This window comes from Miniopterus schreibersii, assembly GCF_964146895.1.
Source record: "Miniopterus schreibersii genome assembly, chromosome: 3".
Taxonomy (NCBI): domain Eukaryota; kingdom Metazoa; phylum Chordata; class Mammalia; order Chiroptera; family Miniopteridae; genus Miniopterus; species Miniopterus schreibersii.
In genome coordinates, this window is record NC_138103.1 from 18814589 (window position 1) to 18828736 (window position 14148).

Consider the following 14148-nt stretch of genomic DNA (forward strand, 5'->3'; position numbering starts at 1 on the left):
GCTACCTCCCAGAGACAAGGAAAGCCCAGGCCTACTTGATGCTCACAGCAGCAAGTCTGGGCCTGTCTGAGCTCTGGCTGGCCAACCATGCTGGAAGAAGAGCCATGCTATTTCACATTTCGTTCCTTGTTAAAAAATGAGATGAGAAAGCAGGGGTGTTGGCGGGATGGGAAATAGTTAATTGTTTTTGGCGGTGCAAAATGAGAGCTAATTGCTTCAGGGAAGGCTATTGGAAAGGAGGGATAAGTAAGAAAGTGACTCTGGAAAACAAATTGTGGGTGTCATTTCATGACTGGGACAAAGATTCACTGCCTTGTCATATCTGCCTGTTGCCCCTTCTTTTGAGCAGTGAATCCTAGAGTCCTTAATTAGAAGACGGAGACTTCGGCTCACTTCCTTTCGTTCTTCTCATGTCCAAACTAACTTATCCTTACCCTGCGTGAAGATTGTGAATTTGTTGCAGAGCAGTTTGAAAGTGAATTGACATTTCATTGCAGACACACAGCTTGCATTTAATCATTCATTCCTTGAATCAGCCATGCATGTTAATTCCATGCCCACGGTGTGCCAGGTGCTAGGCAAGGCTGCTATGTGTCACGGTGACAGTAGATGTGGAAGCCGCTGTCCTTGAGTTCACAGGGAGAGGACCAATGCCCAGATAAACCAGAATGGAGTCATTGCCAGCGGAACAAGGTGAACCATTAAGGAGGCAGTATTTAGTTCTGGTGATCAGGGAAGGCATCTCTTAGGAATTAATATTTTAGCTGGGACCTGGAAGATGAGAAAAGAGCCAGCCATACAGAGAGGTTGGGATAAGAAGGGAGGGGACTGTGCCTTGCGATCAGACTTGCTTCGTAGTATTTGAGGATTAACTGCATGAGTACATTGGTACATTGTAGGTGTTCGACACATGTTGCTCCCTTACTCCCATCATCTTTGTTGACTCTTTCTAATAGGCCAATCAGAGACTGGTTGTCATGGGGTAGGCAAGGAAGGAACCAGGAATTGCTGAAGCCAAGTGACTTCCCTAACCATCAGTGGAAGCCTGGATTAGAACTCAAAATGTCCGAGTTTCCGTTTGTCCCCAAGACCTTACGGATTCAGCTCAGATTCTGGAGGGTGACTTGTGTATTTAGAGATGGAAATGGAGCTGGGGCTTCCAAGGGGAAAACTAGCCGCCTTGAATGGGGTCTAGGTCTGTGCCTTGGCTTCCAGGCTTGGTGCTTACCCAAATCACCCTGTGGTGACAAAGAAGACAGGCTGTAAGAGAGGCAAAGGGTTTTGGACCCAGTTGTACACCTGTGCACGTCTGCACTTGAGTGGTGAGTCCTTCTGGACTTGATCCACCCCCCTCAGTGTTCCCTACATCAGCTGAGGCTCTTCAGTATAAATCCGGGCAACTCCATCTTCTTGGCTTCTTAGTTTGCAGATGCAAAATGCAGAGAATGGGGGCTTTATAGTAGGAGGCAGTATAGCTTAGTGGTGCAAAGTACAGACTCTGGAGCCAGACCATGTGCAGTTAGATCCACCTCTGTCACTGAGTAGCTGAATAACCCTGGACAAGTTACTTTTTGGGCTATCATTGCTATATATCAAACCACCCCAAAACTTAATGACTTAAAAACACAGCCTTTTTTTTTTTTTTTTAAATCTTTCATGATTATTTGGGTTGACTGGGCTCAGCTGGGTGGTTATGTTACATCGTAAGGTATCAGCTGGGGGTACTGTCACCTGGGGCTCGAACAAGCTGGACATCCAAGATGGTGCGCTCATTCATGTGGCAGTTGGCCTGGCTGTCCTCTGGGATCTCAGATGGGATTGGTGAGCTTGTCCATCTGGAGTCACCGAGGCTGCTGCTGCTGAGGAGCCATGGCTGGAAGGTTTGGGTTGGACTCGTGGCATCTTCACTTTGTTTATTCACACTGAGCACTCTTGTCCTCGCTTGTGAAATGGGGGCGATGCCTCTTCCTACTGGGCTGAGGGAGGAGGGTGTGAGGAGAGTTGTTATGTGAAATCGCTAGGTAAAGCAGAAAGCCCTTGGGGTGGGGGTGCCACCGTGTTTGCAGGCCTTAGTATTGGAGGGGAGGGTGCTCTGCCCTCCTTTGCCACCCCTGCCTGGGTCCTGGTTCTGCCAGTGGGGAGGATGCATAGTTTTCCCCATGGTTTTGGCAAGTTGGCTAATTCTTTTTTCTTCTCCTCCCCTCCCCTCCCCCCTTCCCTCCCCCCTCTCCTCCCTTCCGTCCCCCCTCTCCTCCCCTCCCCCCTCCCCCCTGCTCCCTTCCCCTCCCCCTCTCCTCCCCTCCCCCTCTCCTCCCCTCCCCCTCTCCTCCCCTCCCCCTCTCCTCCCCCTCCCCCCTCCCTCCCCCCTCTCCTCCCCCTCCCCCCTCCCTCCCCCCTCTCCTCCCCTCCCCTTCCCCCTCTTCCTTCTCCCCTCCCCTCGCCCTCCCCCCTCTCCTCCCCTCCCCTTCCCCCTCTTCCTTCTCCCCTCCCCTCCCCTCGTTCCCTCTCTTCCTTTTTACATAAACACTTATCCAGCACACGTCCATTCTTTGCAGCAGAGCCTCTAGTATTTGAAGCCTCTTTCCAGGTTTGAGAAATTCCCAATCAGCGTGTCAGGATGACCCAGTGTCCACGTTCCACGCTGGCATCCTGAGGTGGCTGCTGTCGGCTGGCCTGTCCCTGCCCCCAGCCCCCAAACAACCCAGGAAATTGAGCCAGGAGAGTCTGTGGAAGCTTCATTGCTGATGTAGCCCAGATGCTGATTCTCCGTGGGTCTTGTCTGTGCTTCAGTCCTAGTGTGTGCAGCACCTGGGCTGTTTGCTCCAGGAGGGTCTAGGGGACTCTGCCTTTCCCCGCACCCACGTTCTGCCACATGACCTCCCAGAGGCCAGAGGGTGAGCTGCCCTCTCTGCGGGGTCCAGAAATGAATGAAGACAACTGTGCTGCCAGTCACTTACTTATGCCCCATGTGGAGGGCAAATCAGAGAGAGGGCTCCATCCCAGAGCTGTGTGCTCCAGATTCCCTGAGGCTTCGGGAGGTCACAAGGGATGTTTGTGGCCAATGTCAGTAGAAAGTTGATTTTTCTGATAAAATACCCTCTGCTCCACACTGCTTCTGCCAGAATACTAAGTAAAACCAGCTTCCTGGATGGTTACTGTATCATCTAGCACCCACCTGTGCAGACAGCATGAGAAGACAAAATTTTCAGATGTTGAATAAGTTTGGTCATCAGTTATCCTGCAGTGGCAGCAGAGCCTGCCTGGTTTTCCAGGTACATTCTACAAGGTCAGAAAGTTCACAGGTTCTTTTCCCAGCCAGCCTCCCCAGAACTCAAGTAGACACATAAATGTCTCCTGGCGTGCTGATCCCAGTAATACCACATAATTAGAAGAAAAGCTTCCAATTCCGGAGGATTGAACAGCTCCCAGATACATCCCTTGTCTAAAAGGTTCCCTAAAATTCAGTATCTTGAGGATAAACTGATCTGACGAGAAAATACCTTCTTGTAAGAAGGCAATCATTTTTGAAGAGAGGCTCTTTGTTCTTATCATTTTAAAGTTATGTCTGTCCTTAAAAAGCCCACCTTGCCTTCTGCTTCTGTCCTTCTGGTCACCCTTCCTCTGCTTCGTGGGAGACATAGTCAGAAGCCTCCTTCCTGCGAAGGGGTTTCCTGGGTGTGTGCTCTGTTCACTCCAGTCTGAAATGAGGCCACATTTCCTGGCGGTGGTGGGCACAGTGATGCAGCTGGTGTCTTCATGGCCCCTCTTTCAGTCTGTATACTTATCTGATCCTCTTGTCATGCCAGGAGAGACTCGGGGGGTGAGGGGGAAGCTCAGAGGACAAGAGAGGCAAACAGCCCGGCTCTGGAGTCCTGGCCGTTTCCACCGGGCTCTCACTCCGTCATGGGGAGAGAAGCCTGGAAGGTGGTGTGCCTTCAGGGCCTTCCTTTGCCCTTTTCCATCCCTGATGCATTAAAGAGTTTGAAGGCAGTGTATTAGACCCACCACCCACACCCTGCTTTTGCTTTCACTTGGTGATCTGCCTTGGAGCTCTTTTCAGAACAGCACATGGAAGCGATCTCATTCTTCAAAAGCATGTTTAAGTTTTTAAAAGCAGTTCATTCAAAAGGTACTCTTTTTTATCTTATAGAAAGATAGCAAATGAGAAATAAGGCTTTTTTCTCCCCAATCCCACTCTTAATCTACAGTCAATGAAAGCCACTATCACTGTGTTCTCTTACACTTTTCCAGAATTACTTTTATGCTTGTACCTTCATGAGTGCGCTTGCCCCATACCTCAAGAGCAGCTTCTTGGCCAAGTCTGCTGCCTGGAGCTCGGTTTAACTGCTCAGCTCCACACATCTGTGGAGGGCTCCAGCTGGGTCCTTGTCCCTCTGGGCTGCCATATATGAGGTGAGAGACACCCCTTGGGTTAGCAGGACAGATTCATGTCTAGAGTCAAGGATAACAGCACACTGCTCTTACTTCTCAATAATTGTCCTCTTATTATAGAGCACAAGCGAGTTATTGAGGCCTTCCTACCTGCCAGGCACTGATTTACATATTCTATAGGTATCGACTCACTTTGTCCTCAGAATAACTTATAAATATGACTACTCTTCTACCCGTTTTACAGGTTAGGCCTGTGGGACACAGAGAAATCCAGTGATTTGCTCATGATCATACAGTCAAGAAGAGGTGGAACTGGCATTGGATCCTGAGCCATGTGGCTCCAGAGCGCAGGCTCTGTAATCACTGGATTCTCCTACCTCCAGAGGGAGCCCACTGTTTCTCTGAGGACCTTCCTGTGTCTGCTGAACCACTGTAGGGCAGAGCTTCTGGCTCAGAGTCTCACCTTCCCCTTTCACCTTTTAGCTGGCTTTTCCTCGGTCTGGGAGGGTTTCTAGCAGAAAAGCCTTTGAAGTTGGACAGACCTGGACTCATATCCAGTTTGTACATGTGTGACCATGGGCAGCTTGTCCAGCCTCCTCGAGCCTCAGCCTCATCTGTAGAGTAATGGGGGGGGTAAACCCACCCCTGGGGTTGCTCCCCAGACTGATAAAGATTGTCAGAGTGTGAAATCTCTAACAGCGCAGAGCGTGAAGTAAAAGCTCCCTCACTACCTGCACCCTTCTCTGTTCCATTTGGTTCCTCTTCATTTTAACCCACATTCTTAAGCTCTGACCAGTTCAGATTCTATCAGCCCACAAAAGGAAATGTATTCCCTGGGTGTGATGATGTCCTCACCGTTTACTGAGCATCCGCCAGCGCTGGCCATTGTGCCATATGCTTTACATAATAACTGCCACCACGCCAGGCAGGTTAGTCTCTCTTGCACAGCTGTGTTCTCATGGGGCCCTTCTGAGTCAGAAGAGGCACCGTGTCCTGCAGCCTTAGGTGGCTTATATGTTATTAGGGAGAAGGATTGGAGCCACTGGGGGCAGGCATTGGCTGCTTGTGTTTATGCATCAGACTCTCTCTGGTGTGATGTTCATCTTGGCAACAGTGGATGTTTTTTCTACTGTATATTTGATATCTGGCATCTCAGATTTTTAACTAGGCCTTTATAGCTCCAAAATTACATGCTTTTATGCACCTGTGATTTACCTCAATAGGATGAGCAGCCCTTTTTCTGTAAAGATAATTGAGATCTTTCATGGTGGCATATTTTTGTTCCTGTAACACCACCTCTCATTGTTTTCCAGCACTGCTTTTTTACCTCATTCTGAACAGGAAATGTTCAGGGATCGTTGAAAGACAGGATTCTTTTGTGATTATGCAAACCATGGTAACCATGATGCCTTTTCTCTCTCCCTTCTCCCTCTCCTGATGCCAGGTGCCTGGAGATTTGAGCCAAACATCCGAAGACCAGAGTTTGTCAGATTTTGAAATGTAAGTCCACTATGTCTGCTTATGACAGCCCCTTTAGAAATGGGACTCTGTGGTTTGACTTGAGTCCCAGAAGGACCACCCGGGGAAGTGGAAGTCACTGTTCAAGTACGCAGAGGCTGATTTGGTTCTCATAGAGGTGAGGAGTATTCACCTGCAGCCAGAGTCTGGCCTTCAGATGTCTTTTACGTTTCCCCTTCAGTATTGAAAAAAAATTTTTTTTTTTGGCTGACATTTAAGAGTTGGAAGATATTACATAAAATTTTAAATTTCTATATTTTCTTTAAAAGACAACTCAAATTCCGACAACGCCACAGTCAAAGCTGAGCAGCAGCTGACTCCTTCACATAGGGCAAGTGCTCATCAGTGAACCGCAGTCCCCACTTCTCCCTATTGCCTGACTCTGGCCCACTAATTTATTTCATTGACTGCATGTCTCCTGTGGGAATTTATAGCCCCTGGGTTGTTGGAAACAATAGTTCAATACATTGCTCTGATTTTTTTATTTGATTCAATTCTATCTGGTGTCTCTGCTGATAACTCCTGAGGAATTTAGTTGGTCTTCAGACTGAATATTTCTGATCAGGTTGCCTTAGTATTTGGACAGATAATCCCCTTGGGCTGGTAAAGAGAGTGGAGTGGGTCCTGGGTTGAGGCCAGGAAGAACCCCCTCCTCTCTCATTCACTTGCTCTGAGTGGAAGAAGGTTCAGTCTCCTGAGAGAAGGTGTCATCTGGGAAAAGCCTGCGTTTGGAGAGAGGACAGGACATGGGAAAGAGCATTTTTGTCAGAACTAGGCTGGCCTGTGTTAAAATCTCAGCTACAGGACTCACATTGGTGTGACCTTGGACATGCCACTTAACCCTGCTGGGCCTGAGTCTCCCCATTCATAAGAGGAGGATCATGATACCAGCCTTACAGGGTCGTGGTGGTCATTAGAGTGAAATTATGAAAAGCGCGGAGGGTGTCTAGAGGCCTCTCAGTGATTGGGTGGCTGCAGTGGAGGTGCTGGTGGCAGTTAGGTTGGGAGGGGGAGGAGGTCCATGTGGTGAAGAAGTGAAGGATGAAACCAAGGGCGAGTGCAGCATGAAGAGGGCCTGGTGGAGGGCCAGGTGGGGACAAGCTGGGAAGACAGGTGAAAGCTGTACAGGAGAATCCCAGAGACCTGTCAGTTGTGAGTGGAAGGGACTCATTATTAAAGTAAGAATTTATCAAGCACCTCCTGCAGGGTGGTGTCATGTCAGGTCCTTGGTGGAGGGGACGAATCAGCCACAGTCCCTGCCCTCAAGCAGCCTCTGCCTGGTCCAGTCACATCATCTTTTCCTGGAGGTTGGCAACCTCTTCCAACCTGTGTGCTTATCTCCACTAATGCCAGAAGGATACGCTATTTCCCTCTCTCTAGATGGAGACCCAAATCTTCCTTGTAGCTCACCAAGAAGGCCCTTGCTGACCTGTTTTCCCCCCAGCCCTTTCCTGTCCCCTCCCTGCACACCAGCCACCCTGGCTGACTGGACACTTCTAACTCACTTGGTCTCCCTGACTCAGGATCATTTTTTTATTTCCTGAGCTCACACTGACACAGCATTTTCTCTGCACTAGGTATTGTCCTAACTCAGTCCCTGCAACAACCCTCTCACATGGATGTTGTCTGCAGATAACAGATCTGAGCCAGGATTCAGACCAGGCAGTCTTGATTTAGACTCTCCACTTCACAAATGTTAATCTCCCTGCCAGTAGCACCTTTCCTAACCTCACCCTCTCCTCTCCAACCTGGCTAACTCTCAGCACTCCCCAAAGCCCTGCCCAAACATTGCTTCCTGAAAGAAGCAGGACCCCCTGGTGTTCACTCTCCTCAGAGCCAGTATTCTTTGGTGGTACCCACAACAATGATAAATAATTTTTGTGTAACAGTTATAAACATATATGCACCTAACAACAGAGCCCCAAAACATATCATGTGAAAAATTGACAGAAATGAAGGGGAAAATAGTTTTACAATAATAGTTGGAGACTTCAATACCCCACTTTCGGTGATGGAAAGAACAACTAGAGGGACTAGTGAGGAGACAGAAGACTCGACTGACAGTATCAGGCAGTTAGGTCTAACAAACAGGTATAGAACAGTCCATTGAGCAGCAGCACTCTTCTAGAGGGCACATGGAACATTCTCCAGGGTAGATGGTAGGTTAGGCCACAAAACAAGTCTCAATAATTCTAAAAAGACGGAAATCATACAAAATATCTTCTATGACCACAGTGGAATAATTTTTGTGGGGATTTGTCCCTCCCTCATTAATGAGGGCTGGGGCTACATCTGCTTTCTTCATTGCTCTCTCTAATACCTAGAGAGGTATCTGGCACATAGTAGGTTCTCAATAAATACTTGTTAATGCATGAACATGAGTTTAAAACAAGTGCAAGAGTGAATAAGCAAAGGAATGAGCAGATGAACTAATACCTAGGAGGTGGAGATGGCCATGCAGTCAGTTCTAACATAGTGTGGTAAACGCTCTGAAAGGAGCAAACACCGAACACAGTCGGGGCTGCCTTGCAGTAGCCCTGGGAGGTTGTCCAGCCCTTAGCAATCCAGGAAGGTTAATGAAAACCAGAGTGTTAGTTACACTTCTGCACCCACTCCCCACCTTGACAGAAATGAAAGGCGAACACTTTTAGCATAGTACAATTTTGGGGACCTTTATAGGAAGACTTGCATTAGATATGCAAACCAATTTGGTGGCTCACAATTGCAATTTGTATTTGGAGCCCTGGGGAAGTGATCAATAGTGCTTATTTGAGGAGGTCAGCACCTCAGCTCAGAGCTCAGAAGAAATGTGAGGAGCATTTCTTTGTGAAAATAAAATGCCCTTTACTCTAGCGGTTGTGAGACATGTGAGTCATGGAATCTTCCATGATCAACATCTCAAGTTCAAAGCATAGGATGTGGTGAATTTTTATGAGCTGCTCTTTAGAGAGGAGAGCTTGGGAACAAGTGTTTAGCCCTGGAACAGCTCTAAGTAGAGGCAAGGGATGGACCGTCCCAGCCCCTCCAGAAGTGCACAGTACTGTTTTGACAGCTGTTATGATTACCTTGAAGTTTCAGCAAGTTAATTTATCAGCTCCTCATGAGCTGGATCCAGCCGGGGGGGGGGGGGGGGGCGGGTTAGGTGTGTATATCCAGTGACTCTTAAGTTAAGTTTAAAGTCTTCACAGAAGGCAAAACTGTCACATAACCAAAATAACCCTTGAAGATTTCCTAAATAGGCGATGAGGATTAACTGAGATATATCTACAAAAGCATGGAGCCACAAGTTGTTAGGTACTTGGTAAATGATTTTGTATTTGAATTTAAATCTTGTTTTATTTGAGCCATACACAAAGTTTTTGTTCATGGGATAGTTAAAAGAGGAGTCCTTGTACCTGGTATCCTACCTTGTAATTTTTTGTTTTCCCCTCCCCCCACCTCAACAGCTATGGCTCTCATAGCCATGGCTCTTGGTCTCCTGAGCTCTCTCATGGATTCTTATCTTAAAATGGGGGTGAGAGTCTAAAGTGGGCACAGTGAGGAGGCAGCATGACTCCTCTGGGTGCTCCAGAGACCCTGTGGGCATTACCACAGTGACCCTCCAGTCTCATCAGGGCCTCTGGTTATTATCCCCTTCAGATGAGGAAGCTGAGGCTCATAAATTATGAGCATAGTCACTCAGAACTGAAGGGCAGCTCGTTCTCATTCCAGAATACAAACTGCATATATAAATAAAATATATATAGGGTGTCCCCCCCAAAATGTATATATATATCACTTTGAATAATGATAAAGGCAGTGTTTATTAAAATACATTTCTTTTTCAAAATTGAGCTATCAGCTGTTAAAGTGAGTGTGTATTTTTTGGGAACATACTGTATATTAAACTAAGTCCTTTAAAAATAATCTTGGGGGGAACCAAGTAATGAGACTTAAACTGGTCCTTTACCATTAAGTGTTAGAGATGTCATTAATTGTTTGCACATAATGCCTTGTAGAGGAAAAGATAGCTCCCGCCCACTTTTTTTGGTAAATTGAAATGACCAATTTTGACCTTTCCTTTGGTCAGATCAAACCGTGCACTGATCAACGTCTGGATCCCATCAGTGTTTCTCCGGGGCAAAGCAGCGAATGCGTTCCACGTGTATCAGGTAAGCACCTGCTTGTGAGGCTGGCATTGCTGCTGGGGGAGAACTGACACTCGTGTTATGTTATGGTCTTTGCCTTTTGGTAGTGGAGCTCTGGTGCTGTACTTAGGAGGCCACAGCTACAAGCATCAGCATTCCAGCTGCCCAGCTCCTTGAGGAAGTGGTCCTCCATCAGAAGGAGGGAGCCGGTGGAGCTTCTTAAGCTAGTTAGGCCTCTCAGTGTGGCCGTGGCCGCTCAGCCCAGACTGCATGAGCAGAAGTGGGATTTCTTGGCTTTTGCTGGAACGGAAGAGTTCAGGTGTAGCTCTGGCCTCAGAAACGACTGGTTCTATGTCCAGGAATCTGCTGCCATCTCCTGTTTCCCTCTGCTGAGGCCTCTTTTTCAGGCTGGCTCTCCCTGTGAGTTGATGAGGTGGCTCCCAGCAGCGCCGGACTCAGCCTCAGGGTGGTTTCAGCCAAGTCTCCAGCATTTCTCATGGGTCTGTTTTGCATCTCAAGTCCATCCCTAGCCCTGGCATTAGGTGATGGACTTCTATGATTGGACAGGTTTGGATCACATGACCACTGCTGGCCTGAGGAAGAGGGACTGGAGTGGGCCTTATCTGACCATGTGTCTGAGAAGGGGAGATGTGGCTCCCCAAATGTAAACCAGACTGCTCTTTCCAAAGAAGGGTCAACAGGTAGTTGACAAGCAAAAACCTCCTTAGGGTAGAGCTGGCCACCCACTGATTGGGAGTTGAGTGTCTGAGATCATGAGACCTTTGTCTGTTTTGGAGGTGATTTTGCCTCAACGACTGGGACCCTAGTTTTCCATCGTTTCTCTGATTTTCTGATGCCTCTTCCAGCCCTGCCTGTGTTCTTGCCTTGGATCCTGATTTCCAGCCATTGGTGTTCACTTGTCCTGGGACTGTTTTGTTTTCAACTCTTAGCTGAAGCTTGTTCTATTGTCTTCTTGTATCACAACAGTTTTCATTAAGTTTGGTTTTCTTCCCCTTGAGCTCTGTGAAAAGCCTTGAGTTTTGTTGCCATTTTTCTTAGTGGGGAATTGACCTGTTGAAGAAGTCATCTCAGATATTCCCCAGAGACAGAGATGGTGAAAAAAATGACATTGCACTTGAAAATAAAAGCCCTGGTTTCAATTTTATGGCCGTAAGTAAACCTTAGTTTTCTCACCTGTGAAATGCAGATAACAATACTTACCTTGGAACCTTCTTATCAGCATTAGAATTATATGGCGCCCAGTAGATGCATAGTTTCATTTCTTGTCCTCTGAAATGATGGCCATGTTTGGACTCTGGGGCAGGTCCAGTGGTGGACATGCGTTACAGAGGAATAAGCGTGAGCATGACATGCACATCTCGCCTAAAACCTCAGGGACAGGTGATTTTGGCAAGGACACTTGCACCGGGAGTCATTTAGCTTCCTTGCTTAGCTGGGCAACACTGGCACTTTAATAATGTGTTAGAGTAGCTAGGTATTCGGGTTGCTCTCAGCTCTGACTTAAAAAGGGGAATTAGATATGACAGATTTCTGAATATCTTCTCTATCTTTCTCTTTCTATCCCAAACCCCAACAGACACACATATTCCCTTCCAGTTCTGCTTTGCGGTCCTCAGAAAGCTGGGAGGTGTTGCCCTGAGGATGAAAAGAGTGAGGCGATGGCTTTCTTTCTGGGCAAAATGAAAATGTGATATCACTTGAGAGGATTCCCTGACCTTTCATTTTGGACTCTTACCCCAGGAAGCGAATTGGCAGGTTTTAGCTTCTGAAAGTCAGTTAGGAAATGAGACGGACACAGCAAATATGCCGTTACCTGGGAGATTGTTTCCACAGCAGTCATAGTGGCTTTCCAGCCTCTCTCCCGAATACGCTGCTTTCAGAGCTTTCCTGGGTGTGGTCCAACCAGTGCACAGGGACTCAGCCAAGATTTCATCCAGCACCCAGGGCAGCTGCAGCCCTCACAGGGGCTCTCTAGAACCTCCCTTGATGCTGGAACGTGTGGAGAAGCACCTCTTGAAGGCAATTGTTTTAATCCTTTTAGCTAATGGTGCTTCTGTTTGGTACCTCTGGAGCAAAAGCTGAATGTGTGTTTTGAAGCTTTTTTAGAAAACCTTTGTTACAGTGTTTTTTTTCTTTTCTTGTTTTTAAGATCATAAATTATATTGAACAGAAGCTGAGTCATTTAAAATACTGGTAGTATTGGACATTATTTTTCTTATAAAAAGATGCATTCTACATAACTCCACAAGAGATAATTTTTAGAGAAACTCATAGCAAAGAATGGTAAAATAGAGGTAAGAAATAAAATATCCGAGTCAGAGAAAATATAAACTAAGAGAATTTCCATTAGGGAAACACTGGAAATCGTATATGGCTCATGAAATTCTACACAGTTGTTCTCATTGATTTGTGAATTTCCTATGGTCTTCCTGGCAGCCAGTGTGAAAATGAAAATGTGTCTATTTTGGATAATTCCACTGATAATGAGAAGAAAATATATCATTTCCTCAAAAGGAGCTTTAAAAGAAATCTCCACACAGCTTTAGGTTGAGCAATAATGAGGGATGTTTTAGACAATACCCTATTACATCCCTATGACAAGTCCCTGTTGGGTTTTATAAGATCTCCCTCAAAGGAAGCAAGGACATAGCCTCAAAATGAGCATAAGTTCATTTGAAGAGCCGAGATGAAAGGATTGGCATGTGTAGTTTCCTCAGTAAATCTGTGCTGTCCATTATGACAGCCAATAGCCATGTGTGGCAGTTTAAATTTCAATTAATTAAAATTGAATGAAGTTAAAAATTCAGTTCCTCAGGCACACTAGCCACATTTCAAGAGCTGAAGAGCCACATGTGGCCAGTGGCTGCTATTGGACAGTATTAGGCAGAGCAGATCTAGGACATTTCCATCATTGCAGAAAGTGCTATTGGATGGTGATGCTCTGGAATGATGTCTCCCAGAGTGGTGGAAAACAAGATGATTGTATGTGTGCCTGGGTGATTTCAGAAAGACAGAGGCCTGACATTCAATACAACTTCTGCGGGGGAAAGATCACTGGATTTTCAGCCCTTTCATTGCTTGTGATTAGCCAGAGGAAAAAGTCTCCGAGTGGTCACTGTGCCTTTAACACCCGCTAATCTTTCTTTTTAGCAAAGACAGAGGAAGGCTCAGGATCAGAGCCTTTGGCAGGCAACAGACTTACATGTAATCAATTACATTGTTTTGTGTTCATTATATTTAGCTTTACATTTGCTTTCTAGTTAAAGGGGAGAATTCCATTTTTTCATTTACCATGGTGAAATATAATTCCCTTTTAAAATAAATATAAGTAGAAAGTGATTCAGCTTAAAGAAAAGCACTAAGTAAACAGTAGTGAAAACAGCTGGAACTTTAGGACAGTGCTGTGTGAATGAATAATATTTGGGGAACCCTGATCTAAAGGAATGGATGGATTGTGATAAAACAGTGGTAATAGTAATACTTCTAACACCAGCAGCCGCCTCTCACTGTTCATTCGGTCCTCACAGCAACCCTGAGAGGTGAGCACCCGTATCCCCATTTCATGGATGAGGAAACAAAGGCACAGAGAAGCACCTCATTCTGTAACATGTTTTTTTCAGTCCAAATAGCATTTTGTGACAAGATACCAGTTTGCAGATTCCGTGAATGAGGGAGGGTGGAGTTCACCTCCTTAAGAATCCAAGAGAGATGGGGCAGTTGCTTCATTCTGAAGGGCAGGGCCCAGCCTGACCAAGGTCCTGCCTGCATGGACGTCCTCTGCATCCCTGAGGCAGTAGGCCAACGGCACACCTGCAGCAGAGCCAGGCTGCTTTCTGTAGGAGGGCCCTGGGCCCCAGGCCCCCTGCAGACACGTTATATCAAAGCCCCGCTGATCCCAGAGCTGGGCTGAGGTGGCTTGATTTTGGAAAATTGTTGAGGGTAGGTACCGGCTCACAGTGACTGCTCCCGTCATAGAAGGGTTTCAGGGATGCTTCTGAATACATGGTTTCCATGCTCTCCTCCTGTGTTCCGAGGTGAGGGCTGAGTGTTTTCTGGCTCTAAAACTAAGAAATGGCAGCATTTGACTAAT

General features: G+C 46.7%; 1 protein-coding gene across 3 annotated transcripts in view; it reads left to right on the forward strand.

The window, feature by feature from the left end:
* The window catches only part of SNX29 (sorting nexin 29), a 456832-nt gene that overhangs the window by 318973 nt on the left and 123711 nt on the right, over positions 1 to 14148 (forward strand). For all 3 annotated transcript variants that reach the window (XM_081133203.1, XM_081133205.1, XM_081133204.1), the window contains 2 exons: positions 5837 to 5892; positions 9980 to 10061. In XM_081133203.1, coding sequence (XP_080989329.1) covers positions 5837 to 5892; positions 9980 to 10061 — 138 coding nt within the window. The remainder of the gene's footprint in view (positions 1 to 5836; positions 5893 to 9979; positions 10062 to 14148) is intronic.